This window comes from Harpia harpyja, chromosome 10 (assembly GCF_026419915.1).
Source record: "Harpia harpyja isolate bHarHar1 chromosome 10, bHarHar1 primary haplotype, whole genome shotgun sequence".
Taxonomy (NCBI): Eukaryota; Metazoa; Chordata; class Aves; order Accipitriformes; family Accipitridae; genus Harpia; species Harpia harpyja.
The window spans coordinates 41493184-41517916 of NC_068949.1; the positions used below are offsets into that span (position 1 = coordinate 41493184).

At 41.7% G+C, this 24733-nt stretch overlaps 2 protein-coding genes across 12 annotated transcripts in view; both read left to right on the forward strand.

Annotated features, from left to right (window-relative positions):
• The window catches only part of TACC2 (transforming acidic coiled-coil containing protein 2), a 155498-nt gene extending 138017 nt beyond the window's left edge, over nucleotides 1–17481 (forward strand). For all 11 annotated transcript variants that reach the window (XM_052798555.1, XM_052798557.1, XM_052798561.1 and 8 more), the window contains 5 exons: nucleotides 8022–8065; nucleotides 14179–14339; nucleotides 14935–15041; nucleotides 16167–16287; nucleotides 17262–17481. In XM_052798555.1, coding sequence (XP_052654515.1) covers nucleotides 8022–8065; nucleotides 14179–14339; nucleotides 14935–15041; nucleotides 16167–16287; nucleotides 17262–17327 — 499 coding nt within the window. In that variant the 3' untranslated portion in view covers nucleotides 17328–17481. The remainder of the gene's footprint in view (nucleotides 1–8021; nucleotides 8066–14178; nucleotides 14340–14934; nucleotides 15042–16166; nucleotides 16288–17261) is intronic.
• Nucleotides 17482–18250: 769 nt separating this feature from the next.
• On the forward strand, nucleotides 18251–22334 carry LOC128146794 (CD59 glycoprotein-like). The gene is made up of 3 exons (XM_052798566.1): nucleotides 18251–18485; nucleotides 19345–19461; nucleotides 20079–22334. Exons 1-3 carry the CDS (start codon nucleotides 18431–18433, stop codon nucleotides 20282–20284), a joined length of 378 nt encoding a protein of 125 aa, XP_052654526.1. The 5' UTR covers nucleotides 18251–18430; the 3' UTR covers nucleotides 20285–22334.
• Nucleotides 22335–24733: the final 2399 nt, after the last annotated feature.

The following is a 24733-nucleotide window of genomic DNA, read 5'->3' on the forward strand; positions in this document are numbered from 1 at the left end:
CATCCATTGGGATCTGACGACGCCCATCTTGCCATTTTATTCCTAAAAACTGGATCTCCCGTGCAGGTCCCTTGACCTTACCTTCTTTTATGGCAAAACCGGCTTTCAGAAGGATTTGGATTATTTTCTTCCCTTTCTCAAAGACTTCTTCTGCCGTGTTGCCCCATACGATGATGTCATCAATGTATTGCAGGTGTTCCGGAGCTTCACCTTTTTCCAGTGCAGTCTGGATTAGTCCATGGCAAATGGTGGGGCTGTGTTTCCACCCCTGGGGCAGTCGATTCCAAGTGTACTGGACACCCCTCCAAGTAAAGGCAAATTGTGGACGACACTCTGCTGCCAGAGGGATTGAGAAAAACGCATTAGCAATGTCAATTGTAGCATACCACTTGGCTGCCTTTGACTCTAGTTCGTATTGAAGTTCTAGCATATCTGGAACGGCAGCACTCAGCGGTGGCGTAACTTCATTCAGGCCGCGATAGTCAACTGTTAGTCTCCACTCCCCATTAGACTTTCGCACGGGCCATATGGGACTATTAAAAGGTGAGCGAGTTTTGCTGATCACTCCTTGGCTCTCCAGTTGGCGAATCAACTTGTGGATGGGAATCAGAGAGTCTCGGTTGGTGCGATATTGCCGCCGGTGCACCGTCGTGGTAGCAATTGGTACTTGTTGTTCTTCAACCCTCAGCAACCCCACAATCGAAGGGTCTTGAGAGAGACCAGGCAGGGTAGACAGCTGTTCCGTGCCCTCCGTCTCCAAGGCAGCTATACCAAAAGCCCATCGATACCCCTTTGGGTCCTTAAAATACCCTCTCCTGAGATAGTCTATGCCAAGGATGCACGGAGCCTCTGGACCAGTCACAATGGGGTGTTTCTGCCATTCATTCCCAGTTAGGCTTACTTCAGCTTCCAATACAGTTAACTCTTGGGATCCCCCTGTCACACCAGAAATAGAAATGGGTTCTGCCCCTTCATAACTTGATGGCATTAAAGTACACTGTGCGCCGGTGTCTACTAGAGCCTTATACTCCTGTGGGTCTAACGTGCCAGGCCATCGAATCCACACAGTCCAATAGACCCGGTTATCCCTTTCCTCCACCTGGCTGGAGGCAGGGCCCCTCTAATTCTGGTCAGAGTATCCAGTATTCACTTCTCGTAAAATTGGCTCAGAAGTCCCTTCAAGAGGATCAGAAATAAGATCAGCCCTTCTACTCTGTTTGGAAACCGGAGCGGCATTTTTCCTGGTAGAATCCCCTTTTGTGGTGTTTTTTCCTCGCAGCTCACGTACCCGTGCATTTAGGACCGAGGTAGGTTTTCCATCCCATTTCCTCATGTCCTCTCCATGATCACATAAGTAAAACCACAGGGCACCTCGCGGTGTGTACCTTCTATATTCTTTCTCTTGGGCAGAGGAGCGCTCACTCCTAATAGCTGAGACATTGGTCCTTACAGGTGGGCAACAGGACATCTCCTCTTTGAATTGCTGGAAATCCTCGGACAGCTTCTCCACAGCCGAAATGCAGGCTTGTAGGGAGGAGGAGAGATTCTCTTCGTATTGACGGAGTTGGCGAGCCACTTCATCCACTGTCGGTGCCTCTTCGTCTTTCCAGGTCATTATTGCCAGTGAGTTGGCATAGGACGATGGTGCGCTCCGTACAAACTTCCGCCACATGGGTCGTGTGCATTGGACTTCGTCTGGATCTTTGGGTAATTGTGGGTTGTCCGGATCATGATGAATTGTCTCTAGCACAGCTAATTCCCTCAGATATTGGATACCTTTTTCCATGGTTGTCCACTTGCTTGATTGACATATAACATCTTCCTTAAAGGGGTACCTTTCCTTCACACTTGACAGGAGTCGCCTCCAGAGGCTGATGGCTTGTGTCCCTTTTCCAATTGCCTTGTCAATGCCACCTTCCCTGGCAAGCGATCCCAGCTGCTTGGCTTCCCTACCTTCTAATTCCAAGCTATTAGCCCCATTGTCCCAGCATCGGAGGAGCCAGGTGATAATATGCTCACCTATACGGCGGCCAAAATCTTTTCGCATATCCCGCAGCTCACTCAAGGATAGGGACCGGGTTATTACCTCTGGTTCTGCCTCTTCCTCCTGTTCCCGTGATGACCCTGGTTCGCCTTCATCCTTCGCTAAGCGAACTGATTTTTTTGTATATTTCTTTTTCTGTACGGGGGCAACTGATACTGGTGCAGGTTGGTCCACTGGTTCAGTTGCAGTACCGCTCGCCGGGTCTTGGATAACCGCAGTGTCTGTTGCCAAGGTTTGGGTAGCTGCTGTGCTCGTTGCTGGGGCTGGAGGGACCTCAGTGCCCGTTGCCGAGGTTTGGGTAGCTGCCGTGCTCATTGCCGAGGCTGGAGGGGCTGCAGTGCCTGTCGCTGAGGTTTGGATAGCCACAGTGCTCATCGTTTTGTTGTTAGGTCCAGAGACCTTCTCTTCCCCTTGAGGGTACTGAGTGGTGTCGAACAGGGCTCGATAGGCATGGGCCAGGCCCCAGCACGTTGCAGTAATTTGTATCTCTCTGGAGCTGCCGGGGTGACAGCATACCTTTTCCAAATATTTTACTAGTTCTTCTGGATTCTGCACTTGTTCAGGGGTGAATTTCCAAAACACTGGAGGTGCCCACTTTTCTAGGTACTTGCCCATACTACCCCACACACCCTGCCACTCATAATTATCCAGCCTTGGGGCAGATCTCTGGGTGATTTTCTTAAATAGTTGTTTAACCTTAAATGAGAGCTGAACCACATTCAGAAGCATGCTAATTCCTAGCAGTAGGGCTAGGACCGTGCTGGTCCCAACATCCCAAGAGTATTCAAATTTTTCAAAATTCTCAAACACCATTGTAACTGGACTGAAGGAGAAAGGAGAGGGGAAGAAAGGTATCCCACCCATAGACTGGTTTTCCAAGGAGGAAAGGTAAATGGTATAATTATTAATAGTTTCCCACAGATGGCTTCCACAGTATAAAGGTGACAATGCTGGGTGCAAGTACCGGATTAATCCCACAGCCGACGACTTTATCATACCATAAACCAGTGTTATACAATACATCAAAGCGAAAACCTTAATCCACCTCCCACGGATGATAAGCAGCAGAAGAGGGACTACATACAGCAAGCGAGGTGATACATAACAGAACTTTAAAAACCAGAGCAACAACTCTAAGAACACATAAATCAACATAATGACCAGCAACTATTAGACCGATATAATGAATGCTTATAACAAATTTGTTTTAACAAGCTCTGGTCAGGTTTGTCGTTATCTCAACCCTTCGTGCCCCACGTTGGGCGCCAAAAAGGACTGTCGTGGTTTAACCCCAGCCAGCAACTAAACACCACGCAGCCGCTCACTCACTCCCCCCCACCCAGTGGGATGGGGGAGAAAATCGGGAGAAGAAGCAAAACCCGTGGGTTGAGATAAGAACGGTTTAATAGAACAGAAAAGAAGAAACTAATAATGATAATGATAACACTAATAAAATGACAACAGCAATAATGAAAGGATTGGAATGTACAAATGATACGCAGTGCAATTGCTCACCACCCGCCGACCGACACCCAGCCAGTCCCCCGAGCGGCGAATCCCTGCCTCCCACTTCCCCGTTTCTGTACTGGATGGGACGTCACATGGTATGGAATACACCGTTGGCCAGTCTGGGCCAGGTGCCCTGGCTGTGTCCTGTGCCAACTTCTTGTGCCCCTCCAGCTTTCTCACTGGCTGGGCATGAGAAGCTGAAAAATCCTTGACATTAGTCTAAACACTACTGAGCAACAACTGAAAACATCAGTGTTATCAACATTCTTCGCTCTGAACTCAAAACATAGCACTGTACCAGCTACTAGGAAGACAGTCAACTCTATCCCAGCTGAAACCAGGACAACCTGCTAATTTAAAATTCACTCTCCACAAATAGTTTTGCCAACAGAATAAAGAATGTGAAGGTTTGCAGACAGGTATGAGTAGTACAGGCTCCCTCCAGGACATTACTGTAAAAAGTTTCTTTAACAATAGAAAACAAAACCCCAGTTGCCAGTAGAAAAACATTTCTTGCAGAGGAACCACTCTGGCCTCTGAGTGTTGACTTCCAAGGAGATTCTACACCCTTTCCTTTGAACTGAGCTCATTTTTTAATTGCTGCACACACTAGGCTTGATTTTAGTTAAGCAATTGTTATCTTGGATTTTGCTGCTCCCTTTGAGAGCTGACAGAAGGACCCTGAGCTTTTGAGTTTGTTCTATTCTATTTCTCCTCGCAAACCTGCCTCTATTACATTAAATATCTGTATACTGGAACATAACTGGTTTGACCTTCCTTCCTAGCCGAGGTCCTACCACTTGCAAGGGTGACAACAAAATCACTGTAGTGGATGAGGTGAGCGGTATTGCTCAAAGAATCACTATTGCTTCCCATTTAGTCAGTTGAAAGTTTCAGCCTTTCTTTTTTTACAGTGGTAATACCGTAAGAACAACATACCAATGAGCTTGACCTGCTCATCGATCTGAATCTGGGAAAGTCATCAACTGCAAAAGAGAATGTATAAAAATATTTCAGGGAGTCTTTAAAGCCTATTATTTTCTACCTTCAAACAAATAGAAAAACCACACCGCTCCTTAACTCATAAATAAAAGGAAATTGTCAGATTATTTTAGCATCCTTCTTTGGAGTAATAATTTCTGCAATCACTTCTGAGACTGAATTTTCTTCAAAATCACTTCTGTTCTAGCACCAGCTTCTTCCCAGAATTAAATGTCTCAGTAGTTTAAAGCTAAAGCCAATGAGCTGTATCACGTGATGGCCTGCGTATGCAATTCCTGCTTATATCCAGGAAAACTGTGCTTGGGGAGGAAGGGTAAAAGGGAACTGCGGTGCAGACCTCGGCAAACGCTAGCATGGGTGCCAGGAGTCGCACATGACAGATTTGAATAGCGGCAGCGCAGGGCTTTGAGCCAAAGCGTCTTAAGAGAAGCATCTGCAAAAGGCAAGGGCAGCCGCTTTATTTCTTTCAAAAAACCATCTCCCAGCGCCCAGCTGAGTTCTCTCACCTCTCTTGCGCTCTGCTTGGGAAAGGAAACAAAACCCTGGCATAGCCCTCAAATGCATAATGAGGCAAAATGGAAAGGAGCTGCTGCAAGCAGTCAAACTGAGGAAGCAAAACAAGGAATGAACAAATTGAGGAATTGCGTTCAGCACACGCTCAAGTGCGGTACTTGGTCTGTTTTCTAGACACTGCCTGGGTTCACGTGCCTGCTGGCTGCAAATGGGCACTGACAGAGGTTGCTTATTCCTTAATGAAAGGAGAGCAGGGGGTCACACCGAGCAGCTGGCACACTGTAGATCTGTACCTTCATCTTCCTCACAGTAATTCGCTTGTGTGTCTACACCCTCAATAAAATTTGATTTGAAAAAAACCCACTTTATCTAAGCCAAATTTCCCACAGGCACATCCCTAGAACACATGGCTGAAAAAAAATCTGACTAATATTGTCACAAAATGATAAAACATGCATGTGTGCACAAAGAAAGATTTCTCTTGGAGGATTAAATGTTGAAACAGTTCATGTGTGGTAAATTAGAGATGCAGCAATTAGATATGACATAATGATAAGAAAAGAGTGAAGGAATTAACTAGAGTTGCAAACACAAAACCATCACTTTCCACAGAAAGAGAAGCAATGCTCCTTTACCCAAGTCCTGCATACTCTACCTGGAATATCCTGAGTTCAGCTAAGTTTCCAGAAAAATGTCAGACTGGAGGAAATTCCTCTCTAGAGAACAGTAGCCAAGATGAGAAGTTGTAATAATGTAATAACGATCAAAGAGCTAAACTAAGGTGGGCTATACCTTGGGCTCTGTACTCAAGGATACAACCAGAGGCAGGCAAGGCATACTTAAATATGGTTATTTGGGGGTCTAATTGATTATGCCTCAGTAAGGGCAGTCAAGCAGATGACCTCTGAGATCCTTTGTAGCCCTGGATTTTGGTGGTTTTATGAGTTAGGAAACTGCAGGAAGTCAATAAATAGACTGAATATGGATTCATTCTAAAATACCAAAAATACCTATGCAGAATGTTAAGCTAGAGTTGAAGATGTACCATCACAGAGAGGAATGATGTGGCCAGCATCCTTTAGTTCCCCAGCCATAATGACCATTATTTAGGCTGCTTGACTGAAAGAGGCCTTTGACATGAATCTGGAACAAGACTTCACTTGACTACCTTGCTTTCCAAATTGAGTATTATTAAAACCAATGTGTCATTGCAGTATCCATTTCTATTGAACAGCTGCCACATGATTCATACGGCTGGATAATGCAGAGAATGTGGTACCTACTTCAACTAGTCTAAGCTGGTAAAAATAAGAAACAGATAATGTTATTTCGCTTTGCTGCCAACTTCCACGGTGCCGTCTAGGTTGGGAAGTGCTGTAGTGTTGTAACAGTGTTTAATGTCATATTTGTTGCCCTGAGTCCTTGGCTCCATTTTCTAGGATGATAAAACTTTCTAAAGGTGCCTAAAGGATATGACATGGCTTTAAAATCCTTACTGCTTACAGCAGGCTTTTGAGGTAATCTTCTTTGGACATGAAACCAATCCCTTCCTTTTAGGGGAGAATTCTTGCAGCTATCTTTGCTCTCAAAAGTGTCATTCATAGTTTAAAAAAAAAAAAAAAAAAAGAAAAGGCAATTAAAACAACAGGACTGACAGCAGGGAAAGCAGCATCCAAGCAGATCCCAGCGGAGGCAGCAGCTGGAGGCACAGCGAGCTGTGCAGAAACAGGCTCTGGCCCCAGTACCAAAAATTGTTTCTACCTGAAGCCTGAGTGAGGTCAGTGGGGTACGCAGCTATAAAGCCCCTGCTCTGCTGCGTGCTCTGCAGGACCAGGGCAAGTGAGATGCCACTGACCTTTGGGTCAAGTGGCCTTCTCAGGGGTTCCTGGGCTCTGTTTGTGATTCAGATTTGAGACAGGCAGTACTGCATTAGTTTTCTGGGAGCTCCACAAGTTTCTCCTTTCCTTACTGACTTTTGTCTCAGGATTTTCCCACATCCTTTCTGTAACCTCACCAACTGCAGCAGACTTCTCTAAATGGAGCAAGTGAAAGTGAGCTAAGACTTCGAAAGAGACGTATTCAAATACCAGTGAGCTATTTTGAATATCCACTTCAGTTGAAGTGTGGGGTAATTTTGGTTTTCGTAGACAGTCCTACGTGGCTCATGAATCAAAGCGCAGATCAAGCTAGTCTCATTTTATTAGCTTTATTTGGCTCTGGGAAGGGATAGATCATCTTTCTAAATCACATTTAATCTGCTTATTTTGGCTAACGTTTTTTCAAGAAGGAAATTCAAAGCCTACCGTGAGTATATGAAATAAAATAGTCTTAGAAGTAACATTTTGCCACCTCTGTTTCAAAAACAGATTTGGGAAATAGGACATGATGGATTTTGTGCTACATAATTGAATATTTTGGTCTTGTTCTCTTAAGTGCTAATGGATCATTTAGTCACATTTGGAGAGTGGAAGATTAGATATATTTTGGATGAGGGCCAACTATACTCCTGTTAGGTTTACTTGCTACCAGTTATGACTTTACTTAACGTTTACATTAAAAGTAAGCAAACACATACATGGAGAAGAGGGCAGAAAGTAATGGAAAAATCAGACTCTCTGTAACTCTTGAATTAGGACCTATGTGATAATGTTTATATTTAAATCATGATTGGTAATGTATTTCGGGCATGTTTCAAATATAAGAATTTGTTTCAAAGCAATCCCTTTTCACTCCTCCACCTGTATTGATTTACATGGAGAATTAAAAATCAGGTGCAATGTTTAAACTGCCAGTTTTATTTGTTACTCAAGTAATAAGGAACATATAAAAGTGTGAAGGGGTTTTGTATCTCTTAAAATACTATCGTTCAGTTATTGAGTAGCATTATTTGCTAAGTAAGCATTAGCAATTATGATGTTTGCCAAAAGCTTTTCTTTTTTTTTCCCTCTTATAGGAAAATAGTTTCAGAATATGAGAAGACGATTGCTCAGATGATAGGTAGGTGTTTCTACTCTGAAAGATGCTATCCTCCACTCTGATTTTCTGAAAAGAGCCTAGAAACATGCTTGAAGTCTGTGGGCTTAATTTTGATGCTAGCTACATCTGCTGATGCTGCTGGGAATTGTGAATGCATCTGAGGACACCAGTGTGTGCTGCCAGGTTGTAATGAAAAGCTAGGGCTTCATTTTACAGAAAGCAGCCCCCGAGGCATTCCAGGTAATACAGAAAGGTCAGGGCTTTTTCTTCTGCATCAAAGCTAACTGTCCCATAGGAAACATGTTCAAATACTTTGCCCAGAATTCATGGGTATCTCCAGGACAGACTTTCAGTGACCTAAAAACCCTTTAGTCATCCGCTCCCAACTGTTTCGTGGGAGATATCAAACTTAGCTCTTTACAACAACAGGGATTATCTGTGCTAAGTGCTTTGGTCAGACCAAAACCTAGATTAACTCCAATCCCAGCTGAGAGATTATAAGTGGCCAGTCCACCTCCCCAGTTATTTACTGACTTAGGGGTCTCCTTTAAGGTCTAAATTATGACATGTTTTGCCTCACAGTAATTAGAAAATGCCTTTGTTAACAGCATGCCCCACAAATGAAAAATGCTACATGCAGTAGCGTTTCAAAACCAAAGGTTGCGGGACTCATGTGCTTCCTTAGTGTGGGAGGTCTGGCCCCTGGGATGTGATTTTAAAGCCTCCTCATAAGATTTCCAAAGCTCTTTTTCTTAGTCTGGCTATAGAAAGCACCAGTGGCTTGTACTGCCCTGTACTGCTTCAGCTCGAGCTGTCTCCCAGAAGGGCGAACAGCTGAGCGGGGTTGTGGGTCTTCTGTGGCCAAAATTGCTGGGAAGAGCAGGAAAAGAAGCAGTGGCTGATGAGAAAGCAGGACCAAGCTTGTCTGGACAAGCTTGAGTAAAGCAGCAGAGAACTGTGAAATATTATTAAAAGCCATTAGGAGTGGCCTTGCAATTAAATCTGGGCTGTGAGATGCAGGAGAAAGGCTAGCCTAGCTAATGATAATTGTGAGCAGGGAGTGTTATGAATCCAGCCTGTTCGCACCGTGTTTATTGAAAAATAAAAAGAAATTAATTTTACTTCTTACTCCCCCTGAGAGAACTGTCACAGAGAGTATAGTGTGCCAGGAACACAACAGGCATACCTGCATCTTTCTAACAGGTTTTTAACCAGTAAGGATTTTTATTACAGCTCTCAACATATCATATTGTTTTGCCCCTTTTAAAATGGCAGTCCCCTCATATACAGTCTGTATTGTGTGACCCCCCCATATTTTTGGTTTCTTTTAAATTGTTTTCTTTTAATTAGTGCTTGAGTTGTGTTTACATACGTTTGTAGTGAATTTGCTTATTTTTGCCCAAAGAGACCGGGGGGAAATAGTTCCATGTCTGGTGCTTTTGCTGCCTTCCTGCATTTCTCAGCCATTGGGAGATACCCCAGCCTTCTTTCAAGTGAAGGGAAAAATGGGCCTATAAATGAATAAGTAAATGTCATTATAATAATCTATATAATATGGTAATATAATATATAATAATGAATAATATATAATAATAACATGCCTGGCTTCATTCTCTATGGTGTTATGCCTCTGTTGCCTTTTGTGTGTACAACTGAGCAAATTTGCCTGCCTTCTGACGTCTGTCATGCTCATCATGCAAGTGTTAAAATAGGAGAGACCAGATTATGTGAAGAACTGAATTCATTTTGGTTTACACTAAACATAGTCTGGTATGGCTTTGTCCCTGAACCTGGCCATTCATATGTACAAACAGAGGACCTGTCTTCCCAAGCATATGCATATAGTTAGCAACAGAAGTTTCTTTTTGATAACAAATTCAAATTATATTTTTGAGAAACAGAATTAAAAAAAAAAAATTAAAATTGTGAGACTGTGGTGCAACAAGAAGGTATGGAATAGGGATCCTAAGGCAAAGGCACAGCCATTGCGTACATAGTAAATTCTACAATTGCCATTTCCTCTTGTTGCAAAAAAATCAAGGATAACTAAAGCATCGGGCCACTGAGCACTGAGGAAGTAGAAAGATCTTTAAACTTCAAATTCAGAGTATCAGTCAGAGTCTTTCAAATGATCTATGGCAAGTTTTTAAGAGCTATGGCTATAAATAACGTAATTTGCTGTCCATTTGCAAAGGAACTGAAACAACAGTGACACAGAAAGCATGCTTTAATTAAGAGCAGTATGCAAATTCTACAGCATGGTAATACGTTAAATGCGAGGCTTCCTTTCCCTGCATTTAATGTAAATTTTTTATCTAATTGCCACACTTTCTCCTGTCATTTGTCATAAATTACTGTCCCTTCTTATAAAGGAATTCACTCATCCAAATGCCACGTTGTGGAGGAAAATTATTGTGTGTGTGCTATTTGCATATACTTCGCTGAACTACTATCACAACAATGCCTTGCTGCTAAAGCAAAATATACATTTTAACAAAAGAAATGCCTGTGCTGTTTCTATTTATGATTTAACCCTTCTGAGCTATTTATACAGCCCTGTTAGGAGGGCATTACAAGTGAACCAATTTCACAAATCCCTTTAATGAATATTCAGTGTGGTTGATAGGTCCTGCTCAGCTTTTTATAGGTTGTCATGTGTATGTATAATAAGTATTGAAAATATTCCATATTCACAATATGTGATTGTGTATGTTTGCCTGTAAAGGCACTGAAAACATGCATTGCAAACAGTAATTGCCTTTGATTGCAAGGGCTGTGGCAGGTCTAGTATTTGCTGTCATATACTTATAGAACCCAATACTACCCAACTTAGCTTATGCAATTAGCTTCATGCCACACTCCGTACAGCTAGAGCTTGCAAGCTGTCAGTGTATAGATCCCTGTTAGCGTCTCTTTGCATATTTTTTCCTGGCGCTTTAACCTTTTTTCCTTTTTTCTTACACTTGCCTCAGCCCCTAACACATTCTTGTTTATACTGAGGAGGGGGGAGAAAAAAGAACAGGCTTTCCAGGCTAGCCTGCTGCTTCTGATACTGCTTTGCTGACTGTTGCCCAAGTTTTGCAGCTCACGACTGCGTGGCACTGACAGCCGTATGGAGCGGAGCCTGCGTAACCCCGATGTTCGCTGCACCCCACCCTACACACACCCCTTGATCACAGCCATCCACTGTTCCCTTCCCAAATCCCTGTCGTGAATTTCCTTTTTATTGTTGGATTTGTAATGTTGGGTTTTTTTCTGTTAAAAATGTATCCTTATACTTGTACGTTTAAATACATAATTAAATTCTCATTCTGAAAAACAGATGTTATGCTTTGTGCATTACAGGTTGTTGCATTACTTACTTTCTGCTTTCCTAACAATTCCTGATTTTCTATTTTGCTTCCGTTTTTGTTGCTTCTTGCTATTTGCTTGCAAAAACAAATCAGGCAAGCCTGGTAAGTAAAGCTTTTCACCAACTTTCACACCAGCATTTTGCATTTTTAGTTTCTTTTGCTTTTGTTCTCCGTTTGCTGCATTCCCATTAAGTAATGTAAGTAATACTGAGCTGAGCCTGAAAGCGGATCTGCTGTGGTGGTGCTCTGATTCTGTCAATTTGGATAGTGTTAGTCCTGAGCATACTATTGTTATTGTTGGTGAGCCGTGGACAGTGTGTGTTGCAGACATGGAAGCCATTTAATTAAAATATTTTAATCACATAACCTCATAAATATCTTTAGAAATAAGTATCTGTAACTGCTTAACTAAGATTTGACTGGCAGACTATTAGCAGCGCAGTGCCACTAAGCGGCTTTTTCATTAAAGCTAATTCATAGTTTTAGAAAATATCAAGTAGCTCTTCCAGGCCCCCTCCAGCCAGATTCCAGTTTCTGTTTATTTAGCCACTTTGGTTTTAAATGTATCTTAACTGTTATCTGAGATTATCGGATGCCCCTTTCCTAAAGCTCACTGGAAACTTTCCCTCTTTTCAATTTATATGTCACTCCCTTCCCCAATATAAATTCCTGTTTTCCCCTTGGAGTCGAACGAGGCGTCAGCTCGCTCCCCGGTCCATGGACACCTCTAGCATGTAGTGGGAGGGAGAGGAGCATCGGATATCACTTGCCCCTAATTCCCGTGTGCAGGTTGAAGTGGGGCTGGGAATGAGTGTTTGAGGTCCAGCTGAGGAGAGAGGAGGGCACAGCGATTCACTGGGAGGTACAGGGAGAGCTCGGTAGTTGCGAGGGAGTGAGTCACGAATTACTAACTTTCTAGATTGCCCTAGAAACAAATAAGAAGGAAGTTGCTAAAATACCGCAGACAGCAGTCTCAGAAAAAGTAGAGTTCTGACATTAAATGCATTTAAGTACATTACGTGATCATGCAAACGGATCCTTTCCCCTGCATGGAGTTACGACAACAGAGGTTTTGCCAAAGAACAGGATCCTGCCAGTAAGTGTTTTGGAATTAAGCTAGACAGTGTGTAATCTCCAGCGTGATTAAATAAACCTTGTGCTGGAACACCAGGTGACAACTTCTCAGATGTAGAAAAGTAAATGAAAGATGACAAATGGTTTTCTCATTTTACTTGAGAATATGTTCTTTTGACATTGCAGATGACCACAGAGTATCTTTAAGAAGGCAAAATAGAAAAGAATATTTACTTTTTATGAAATGTTAAATGTTATCAAACTGATGTGGCATTACAGGGCTCTGGGTTTTTCAGTTCTGCCATGTCAAAGGTGTTTGTTCATCAGTAAAATAAAGGTGTTACAGCTTCCAGTGCTGCAAACTCGGTGCAGGTCCTGTGAGCTTCTCTGGTTCGTTCCATCTTCTGCATCATATAGAGCAAAATAACCTGAGATCAGGCTCTGCCCCAGCAAGATGCTGTCAGGGGGCATGCAGAGGAGCACGGAACATAGCCAACATGAGCTGACACACGGCGTGGCATTGTTGCTGCTCTGGGCTTAGTTAGGCTAGCAAAAAAGAGTATGAAAGGATCGAAATATGCAAAAGGAAGAGATTAATCTCAGCTTGGCAATTGACAGTATCAACTTTGACATTTCAGTGCTGACCAGCACTATGAAATACTTAATTCAGATGAAGACTTCTATTCAAATAAAAAAATAAACTCTTGTTTAGTTCTTTATATTTCAAAATATAAAGGCCTGAATGAAAAGTTGTAGATTCTGAAATGGCCCGTGCTTTTTACTTGCGAGAACTTCTTGCCTTATTTTAGTTTTCATCATAGACATAGGCGAATGGTAATGTAAAACCACTATGTTTTGCGGGTTGGTTTCATTTCAGTATCATTCAAAGTAGCCCTTAAAACATGGACACAAAAATCATATTTTAGGATATGAAGCAAACAACGAGGAAGCATTTTGGAAGACAACGCCAGACCTTTTCTTCCAGTGTTATATGGGTATTCCAATTTATTACTGGGTCAATTCCTTTGAAAAGTTCTCTTCATGTGGACCTGGATTCCTGTTGTGTTCTTCCCACCATCCCTGCCTCGAATTTAACTATACACAGGAGAATCTTGGAATGTTTTCTGCAGACCAGAACTTAGAAAGTCAGTTTAATGTTTGATTTCCTTTCTGGCACTTGCTACAGTAATCCTAAGAATGAGAGTTCGCAAAACACTGTATTTCCAAGGGAAGAATTTGAGTTGATTTCCATTAAACAAAGTGCCTTGTTTGTACAGGATTAGAAGAGATGCCAGGAGATGACAAGCACATATCATCAGTGGCAAATAATTTATTGCCAGTGCTAGTAATATGCATAAATGTCCTTTCCTTCAGCTAGTGCACCTTCAGGAAAACAAGGGAAATCCAACACCTGCCTTTTTCATGGGAACAGCTGAGTTCAGAGTGAAATAAATCATCAGTACAGAGATATGTTCACATTTTTCCCCAACATCAAAATATTTAAATATCACTGTATTTAGCAACCTTTTTCCAAAACAGGATTGTGTCTTTATATAAGAATGAGTTTTCTGGATCCTGCAAACTTACTAATACACAACGTAGAGCACCGTATAGTAGAAACTATAGATGATAGTGAAATCAGTGTTCTTATTACTATTACCCTTCTGAAAATCACTTTTTTTCCTCCCCCTCTCTTCTTTCTAACAGAGGATGAACAGAGAGAGAAATCTGTCTCCCACCACACTGTTCAGCAACTGATAGTGGAGAAGGAGCAAGCTTTGGCAGATCTGAACTCAGTGGAGAAATCACTGGCAGATCTTTTCAGGAGATATGAAAAAATGAAAGAAGTATTGGAGGGGTTTCGGAAGGTGAGTCGTGTTAAAGTCTCCTCCTTTAAGGAGCAAAGCTGAGCAGGCTGTCATGTATACCAGTGCTACTTAACAGAAGGCACATCTTCATTTCCAGTTGAATCTGATGTACTACATTAGAGTGCAGTGTGCTGGGGGCGGGGGGAGAACGTGAATGCTCATTTATTTGTGCTTTTGTTTTGGAATAGCTTTAAAATGATGAAGATTTTGCACAAGAGTAATGCTCCCATGTGTGGCACTGCGATTTGAATAGATGTCACATAACCGCAGGACTTGAGCACATGTCAGGGCTGGCTTCTGGACTGAGCATTCTGTTAAAACCTAGGACATGAATTCCTAAGGTTAGAGGTTATGTCTAAAGTGCGTGACATAACGTAATCCTCAGATGAAGGATTGCAGCCATGTATCAAATGCAAACAGAAGAATTGTAAAGCTTTTTGCATTGTGTAATATTGCTTCAGATGGCCTCTGTGTGGGGGTGTCAGTGTTAGTTAGACTGCAGCCTTTGCAATATCTGAATGTGACTCCTGCAAATAGGTGCCTGTCCTACACTTCAACCTCTCGGATTAAATTTAATGTAATCTTCTCATTTAAGAATGAAGAAGTGTTAAAGAAATGTGCGCAGGAATATTTATCACGAGTGAAGAAGGAAGAGCAGAGGTATCAAGCACTCAAAATTCATGCCGAGGAAAAACTGGACAGGTAATTGATTGTACACATCTCTTTTCAGGAGTTCATGCTGCAGGAGGATTCCTGTGGCTGGACCTTGCATCTCAAACCTGCTCCTTCAATATGCAGACCACAGGCTGCTCTGTGATGGAGGGTGGAATGAAATTCCATAATGAGAACTTCTGTAACGTGCTGGTGTTTCTTCCAGCTCCTGACCATATGCAACACCTTAAATTTCTGTCTTTATCAAATGTCTTCATGTTTCTATAACATATTTTCCAGGGAAGAACAAGAAAGAAGCCATTAGCTAGGTTTATGCAGCTATGGAGGTCTATGCTCAGATATTTGCACCTGCAGCCAGTATTCCTGCCCCCAGAGATTTGCTATTGCCCCTGTGCTGTATTATTGCCCCTGCGTCAATCAGCAGAACAGAACATGTAAGTGCTGCTCGACTGTTTCAGTGCAGAATCAGTCAGGCGGTCTCTCCCTAGTAACACCGGTTATCTAAGCTGGATCAGCCCAACTTGTGCTGAGGGTGACAAGGAATAGTTGCACAAAAGATCATGCCAGATGTGCACGGATAGTAACTCCTTAAGCCACCGTTAAGGAGCGAACATCAGATTGTGGCTTAAGAGAGGCAGCTCTGGTTGATTTTTTTGAATTTTTTTTCGATATTTCCGTGTAATGACAAATTAAGCATTTCTAGGGATTACATTCAGGACTCATATTACAGTCCCCTAGACCCAAGAGATGTTTCCAAAATGTCACTAGGATTGATCAGTGCCTAAAGTGAAGTAAGACTTGGGTTTGCTTTCCAGCTGTTGTCCCAGCTGTGAGTCTAGTCTGTTAGAGCTGGAGATCAAGTTTAGAAGCGGTCATAAAACACTTCTACCTAAGTGATAGTTGTGAACCCAGCACAGATATCCGAGAGAAGCGTGAAGGGAATGACACAGACATTAAGAAAAGACTTTGCAGCCTCTGCTGAGCAAGAGAGGGAGTCATGAAAAGTCTCTAGGGACAAGTCTCAGAATACTTTCAAAGACATGCAGAAAGCAGCCCTGGCCTCACCACCCATCTGTTAAGATGCAGTCCATCCTTTGGTACCCACTGTCCTTTCCTGTAGAGAACCTGACGTGACAAAAATCTGTGTTTTTCTAGAGCCAATGCTGAAATTGCACAAGTGAGAGGCAAGGCTCAGCAAGAGCAAGCAGCGTATCAGGCCAGCCTTCGTAAAGAGCAGCTGAAAGTGGACGCATTGGAAAGAACACTGGAACAAAAGGTAAATAGCAATTCAGCTCTTTAATGCAGAAGTCAACGGGATGACCAAAGTTAGGTGAAACTTCCCCAGAGTGGCTGCATCCAGCTCTCCTCTGGACCTCAGATTGCAGCCAAGATCTGCCCAAGGACCTGTCTTGCTCCTCACTTCCAGCTGGCTGGGCAGCTCCCCGGCCCCGGGGAGAGCAGCACTGCCCAAACCTTATAACAAAATCAGCTGCAAGCACTGGCCAGTTCAGGCAAACGGACCCATCTGCCAGGCTCTGATCTCGGCCACGGGCCAGCGCTCAGGGCTGATTCGGGCTCTGTCAAAGCTCAGTGTGCACCTGTGTACTTAGCAGGGCCCGTGGTTTGCTTTGGTTCTCGGGTTTCAGATCTTCTTGTTTTAGTTCTTTTGGTTTTCGTTTCCATTTTTAGTTTTAGCTGTAATTCCAATGCTAGCTTACGTGCCTCCACTGTTAACATAGACAAAATGATCAGATGCAGATCTGTACAGCTTAGGGCAAAAGTGACTGTAGGAATTCCCTATTTATATCTTGTGTTCTCTAGCTCAGCAAAGGAGCTTGCTTTCAGTATAGTACAGCTCGTCCTTGCTTAGAGCCCCTGGAAAACAGGTTGAAAATAATGCTATAAAAGTGCAGCCTAGAAACAAATTTACACTATGTATTATTATTGTGTGCTAGGAACGACTGCTATAAAGCTGTCTGCTTTAGTGCTAAATTGTATTTATTGAAGCTGGAGGATCTGTATGTGAAATAAGTATGCATATTGTTAGAATGCACTATATGTAGCTGTACTATGTATGTATATATATGCCTATATATCTCTCTTTATATGTATAGATATTCTGTTCTCAGTACTGGAGAAAGCTTAATTGTCCCACACTTCTCCCAAAGGTTGGATAATTTAAAAAAAAACCCACTCATCGTAATGCAACAATATTTTTCATAATACTTAATATTGCCTTTTATTTTCCAGAATAAGGAGATAGAAGAATTAACAAAGATTTGTGATGAACTGATTGCCAAAATGGGGAAAAGCTAACTTTTAACCAAATTTCTGGACTTCGATATTGAGTGCAATATGACCATTGGCACACCGATGTCCATACATTTATGTGGACAGGTTATATTTTCACTTTTTCGTATGCACTACTGTATTTTCTTTCTAAATAAAGTTGATTTAATTGTATGCAGTACTAAGATGACTATCAGAATTTCTTGCTATTGTTTGCATTTTCATAGTATAATTCATAGCAAGTTGATCTCAAAGTTCCTGTATCAGGGAGATTGTCAAGTTCTCTAAGAAATTACAAATTGCTGATCCTAGCCTTCCCTTTGTACATGAGTTCCCATGTTGGATGTCTTTTGGATTTAATATAAACATGTATTACTTGCATGGGGACTCTTGCCTTAAGGAGTGTAAACTTTATCTGCATTTGCTGATTTGTAAAATAAAATCAAAAATGAAAAAAAAATGAAAATGCATGTCACTTAAATGAAATTCTCTATTGTAAATAAATTTTTTCGTTGAAAGTTGAAGATAAGTATGGCTCTATTTTATGTACTTCACTTGCTTACTTCATGTGGAGTGCGAGATATAGCAGCTCTCGTTAATGAATTCCTTCACAGAAGGCACTTCATGGGTCACTGCTTGGAGCACTTCGTGGGTCACAAGAATATACTACTTATGTGCACATACCTATGTCTATATCTTGCTCTCTATAAATATATATATGCTAGATTTGGACCACTCGGGTCTCAAGCATAGGCTTAACCCTTAAAAATGTTTAATACTCTGACCCTGATCCAGCAAATCCCATAGGCAAATGTAATGAGACTGTTTGCATGAGTTGGAGGCTGTGACATGTGATGATGGGATGGTGGTTTTTAAGCATATATCTATCACTGAAAGGTGAATACATTTTCTTTTTTCTGCTACTGGAAGAACTTGCCTACAAGGTTTGTGGAGATGAAGTACGTGTGATTAGAAGTACAACCAGAATAAGCTAGATAAGTAGCGTTTTCGCACACCTCTTTATCCTGTAAGTTATCCTCTGCTGAGGATTAGGTATGTAAGATAAGCATTAAGGCTTTAATAGCAAACAAACTGCTTTCTTTGACTAATGGTACATCTCTTGTATCTCCATGATGTGGACAGTCGTCAGCCTGGTTCTTGTCAGCTCCCTTTTTGTACTCAAAAGTAAGTCAACTCCCTTTTCTTTCCTTTTTTAACAACTTTTTCATTTCCTATTTCAAGCATGGCTGAGCCTCTTTGCTGTTCTGGGCTTCTCTCCTGGGTTTGTTTGTTTTCAGATTATTTTGTGTATGTGGTTAGCAGCACAGAATTTCACCTCTGCTGTGTAATGTAAACATAAATATGTATGCTAACAAATTTCAATGCACGTGTCCCTGTGGACAGCAAGTGTGCCTTCTGCTCTGCAGTTTGAAGTATTGTATTTTAAATATATTCCAAATTCATGCTTGCCCTTGAAAATACCATGTCGTTTGAACCAAGGAAAAGAAAGAGGATTGAGTTACAGTTGTAACGTTTAAACAAAAGCAAAACTCTTTAAGATATACTGTTGTGCCTTCCAGCTGAATTGATACTTTAGGAGAAGATGAAATATGGATCATAGTAAGATTTTATGTGTTTACAATGTCCTTTTTCCTGGTACTGTGGACCAAAGATCATGACGGACGGGGGGAAAAACCGTGATGCTCCAACTTTTTCCAGTGGACTCTACTCTGAAAATGTTGCAAGAAGGTGTGGATGCAGTTACAGAACATCAGATGTTCTTGGATTATTTTAAGTGCAAATTGTAACAACTAAATAATACATGGCTGCTTTTTTTAATCTTTAAAATTGGTATCTGGACCACTTCTAAAAAAAGAAAAATTTATAGGATTTGCAGAATCTTTAGGGTTTTTTTAAGCCTTTTTGCAATTTTTTGCATGTGCTTCAAACAGAATTATAAAGACTGTGTAGCTGATACTGTAAAATATTTTTTGTAAACTCTAAACGCTACTGTTATAAGTGGTCTTTTTTTCTTTAATGCCAGGCGAAGCACTGCAGTGTTACACCTGTGTAGGTTCTAGTGATGAAGACTGTAACAGACAAGGAACTCAGCAATGTCCAGGGCATTCAGATGCGTGTGCGGTCATTAGAGGACAAGCAAGTAAGTAGTCACAAACACTTCAGACTCATTAAATTTTTCATAATAGAAATAAATAATCAGTGTTGGAAAGAGAAGAGTATATAGTAAGCTAAGGAGAAAAACAAAGGTAGGTGTTTCCTCGCAAAATAAACCCTATTAATGAATCTCAATTCCTTATTTTATTGGTTTAGCAGCAATCCCGTACAAAATCCCAGTGAGTATGATTTGTCAGTATGCCATGATGAGCTGTATCCACACTATGTGAAAACTGTAAAAAAGCATTTTAAGTATTGCCTACTTCTTACTTAAATCCTACTTAAACTAAATTTAAGTGAAATGACTTACCTGGAAATTAGGAAGGAAAAGAAGCTAATGAGGCACTGCACTTGAGCACGTTCCGAGATACTTAAGCTGCATCAGTTGCATCTAAGATGAATTACAATTATTTAACGTAAGTGGGAACGTGTTAGTGGGCTGTAATCTGATGCAATTGTATTCATTTACTTGTAAGGAACGGCCAAACCTAGTGTTGTTGCTCAGTATTGGACGGTCAGGTTCGTGCTGAGGGGATGCTGCAGGCAGGAGCGGGTGACCCCGAACCTGCAGGTCCGTTTGGGTTCAGCGCGGCTCTGTTGTAGGTGGTGTTATGAAGTCCTGTTCGTTCCGGTCCTTCTGCGAGCGGGCAAGGAGGGACGGGTCCAGGGCGCCTGGCGTGAGCGTTCACTGCTGCTACTCAAACAACTGCAATGCAAAAAGCCTGGCTTCAAGAGTCACCACCTCCGCGAGCTACTTCTCTCTCCTCGTCTTCACGTTGCTGTGGCACCCGTTGTTGAAGCTGACATGAGGGGGGAAAAAAAGAGTATCCTGAAGCAACAAGTCCGCCTTCTTAGAAAGGGATGATTGTATTTCCTAATCACGTTACTCCATGTACCATATTCCTCGGTAGGCAAAAAGCAGTAGGCAGGCCTGACAGATGTTCAGGTAAAAATTGTTCCATCTGCTAAATATGTCTTGACCTATATGTAAGAAACGCTGCCCTCTTCTTGTTTATCGTAAGGGGTTGATCGTGCAAATATGTAACATTTTCCTACATTTTAGAGGATAGTACATATAAAGAGCTGCAGATAGCCTTGTAGTAGGATAAAGGACCACTATCTTCCAAATGCTGTTTACTGTTGGCAGACATTCAAAAGCAAGCTAACATTTTCAAACACAAAGTGACTGAAAATTCTAGCAAGCAAATTAGTCTTTCAGAGAACATTTGCAAACTGGACAAAGCCAGAAAACTTGAAATAAAGATGATTTAGTATTAATACAAACTGGTAAGAGAAGGTCATTAAGAGAACAATGCATGGAGGTACGCTATATTATGTATATTTCCTGAAAAAAAAACCCTTCCAGTCTTCTCTTTTCCGATCCTTTGAGAAGAAGAAGAAGAAAAAAAAGAGCTTGGAAGTTGTTTTGAACTAGGAGGCTCCCTCCAAAGATCAGCTCGTTCTATCTTTACTGCTGGTTTTGAGAACAAGTGGTTCATTCCTGTCTTGTAGGCAAATTATGACTTGAGTAATAACATTTTTGTTTATCCAAATTCTTCATGCAGTTTCAACTATGTAGTTAATTCTTCACTGTCCTAAACTTTATTCTTTGAGAGTAACAGTATGTATCTCCCCCTTCAATGACGTGATTGAGTTGATCGGTGGTGGTTTATGTATCCTTTTCATTTTGCAAAGTGAACAAAATGACTTGGAGATCTTTAGAGATGTAAGGAGCTAAATCAACATTTTTAATAATCCCATTTGTTGCAGTCTTACCAAGTAAATGATCCAGAATGGGCCCCATCGTGGAAGGCATTGTGCATCACTAGTTAGTAGGCAGAGGGTCCTTCGAACCGTGGTTATATTGTGAAACTAGGCAAGACGAGAAGTGACATAACGCATGATGTGATAGCACTAAGCAGGGTCTTAGGTCTATGATACTGGAGAGCAGGGTGGTACCTCCTTCGCTTCAAAACTGAGAGGGACAGACAAGCAGATGAGTGATATTTGTAGATTTTAATGTCCAACTGTGATGATCTGGTCTAATTTCTGGCACACAACATGCATAGGACTGGCTTAAGGTCCAGCTGGTGTAATTGAAGTAGAGGTCGTCTTTTGAGTTCAAGTTTTAGTTCCCCATTTGGAAAAAGATTTGGTCATCAAGTTTATGGAACTCACAAAATACGTGGCAAAGTAGTTTTTCCACTAGCTTTGTGTTGTGACTTTTTTTCAGTATAATTCTTTGAAAAATCAGTTCCAGGCAGTGCGTCATAGAATTCTGCACGTTCACAAAAATTTTATTAAGGTTGCAAACTCTAGAGAGCTTCTTCAGGTGAAACCAGTGAAACCTCCACGTAGAGTATAACCCGAGCCTGCCTTGTAGCTGTTGCCTGTCACATGGACCAAACTGTCTCCTTGTCTTATTGTACTCTTTCCTCTGTATGGATCCTTTCATATCTGATGTAGATTGCAGCTTCAGACTGGGACTATTCTGCTGGGGTTTTGTTCGAATGGGCTCTCGGACAAGGCAGTTCTGGTCTATACTTAGTGGCTAGGCACAAGTCTGATAAAGCTGTTGGATATAAAGGTTGCAACAATGCAACAGGTCTTGGCTGAGAATGTTAATTTAGACTTAAATATCTCATCTGTGTAAAAATCACTTAAGTTGGTTTAAGTATTTTTCATTTCATTCTCAGCTTGAATCAGTTCCTTCAATCTGTTCTGCCACAGGAAATGTGCGTTGATTGTATCTTTATCTTCTGATTGTTCTGTAAGGATAAATCAGTATTGAATGTAATCTCTGTATATGCTCAGTGCATTTCCTTAATGAGAAAATAAAATACATGCAATGGTTAACAATGTCTCTTGATAAACAAAACTGCATCTTTTAACTGGGATTTCCAGTTGCATCTGGTGGTCTCTTTTCCAGCAGGAATTCTGGTTTTTTTTCTGTGGGATGTATTTCTTAAATCTGTTAGATAAAATAGGGAATGTTGATAGTTTTCTCTACTGTGATATTTCCATGATAAAATAAGAAGGTAAGGCTCTATCCTCTTGACAAACACCATCTGTCGCTCCTGACTACAGCCAGGACTCAGATCTTCAGGCGGCTCACAGCCTCCCACCGCCTCCGTTTGATTCTGCCACCCAGCACGTAACGGGCTGTGTTTTGCTTTTTACGGGTCTGACATTTTTCCTGCCTAATTATGAACCTGAAGTGTGCATGCATGTATACGTCTAGAAATGATAAACCGTATTTATGGGGGTTTCACAATGGTTCTGGGCATAAACATTAACGGGAAGACAAGCACAGAAAAATTGGAACAAACTAGAAGGAATCTTTTTTAAACCCCATTAAAAACACAGAAAGTTGCCGTGACTGTGCAGAGCTACGCCCAATCATCTGTAAAACAGAAAGTAGTTGTCTTTAGTTTGGTTGTTCTGAAGTCTAAGCATTCCTGGTGCAGTGGCGTACTCTTTCTGTCTTCCTTAATGTTGACAGACAGTTCAGACAAAAGGAGCAGAAATTGATAATGAAATGCCTTCTGCGGCAACTAAAAAATGATAGGACTTCTTTTTCGTCGACCTGCCAGGAGGGCACGTCTGAGCAAAGTGCCCCTGCACTTTCTCAAAGAGCATACATGCAAATGGATGACTTGATTTGTGTCAATATTCATCCACGCCTGAATTTTCCCACAGTGAGAGCAAGGTTCCAAGCTGCCTTTCTTTTTGGTGAGGAATAAGCAACTCTGGGGGCTCGTGAGCTTTAAAATCTAGATCAAAGAAGATTACCTCAATACCGGCTGCGCTATGTAATGAAAGAAGTTTTAAGTACATCTGGGTGTCACAGACCAGTTTCTTTTTTAACCTTTTTTTATGTGAAACGTTAGTCATGTGGCTCTGATTAAAGCAAAGAACACCCTCGTACCTTGTGCTGTCATGTCTTTGTGTGCAACGAAAGCCCCACTGTGACAGGTTTCACTGTGAGCATCACTCCAAAGGGTCTCAATCTTTCTGGACCCTATAGATGTTTAGGACGTAGCCCAGAGCTCTTGGCTGTGGCTGGTGACTGCCCTTGGGGAGGAGCTTTATGCTTTTGAAATCAGAAGTCCTGACTGCAATTCATGGAGCTCAAGGTTATCACCCTGCATACACATACACTCCCTCTTATCATCCAAAGCCAGCAGTGCACGGGGTATTTTTAATTGGTAAATTTATGATGTGCTTAGATGTAGCATATTTACTCACAACAGAGTGGAAAAAAATGGTAACAGTGTTAATCCAAGTAACAGCGGATGTAAAGAGTGTAGCTAGAAATTCATCACGGTGGTGGCGTAGGTACAAGTAAACTTTGTTAGCATCTGAACAAAACAAGGGAAGAGCCAATGTGGGATTCAGTTCAGAAAGAACCACAGAAGCAGCATGTGATACTTGGCAGCATGGCTTTATGGAAAGTAGGTCTTGTCAAAAAACATCTCTTTTGAGGTTACAGATTTTTGCTGATAGAAGCAAATACATAGATTTTGCAACACATTTCAGACAAAATTGCAGTGGTGATATAGAGGCGGAGAGTTCAAGAGCTGGAAAAGTGAAGGACTGCAAAACCAAGTCCTCGGCAGAAAATCATCCAAATGTGTCTGGACACAGGCAATCTCACATCATCTCTCTGACGATCTCAGGATGTTACCATAAGAAGTGTCACAAAAAGAAGGGGCTGTCAAAGTACTAGCATGTCTGCATCAAGATAGTCCTATATGTCGCCCTATATGTTGCCATAGGGACAGGTTTCCCATGGAGACAGGTAATGCACTTTTCTGGAACAAAACTAAAGCAGAGGAAGGAGAGTGGGAGGATGGGGCTGAGCATTTTGTAGCCACCCAACCCTCCTCTGCTCCACACTTAGCACCAGTAGTCTGTGAAGGAATACACCATTACTAAAATTACTTACACCTTTTCTAGCAGGCAATTTAGCCCAGCAGGCAATATTTCTTTCAAAAACTACCCTTTTAGCTGCTAGCTGAAAAGGCTTGTGAGTATGAGATACTGTTTGAAAGGTGAAGGGGAATTTCTCACTCGAAGTCGTTTGCCTTTTCTGAAGACTTCCTGCCCTTCATCCTCACCAAATTGTTTTTCATTTTTTGCCTTAAACACTCAAGGGGGGAGGTGTTTGAACACCGGCAGAGACTTGGCCAAAAAATAAAGGCTGGCGTTCAAATGCAGTCACTGATTCCTACCGCCTTCATTTGAGACGTCTGTCA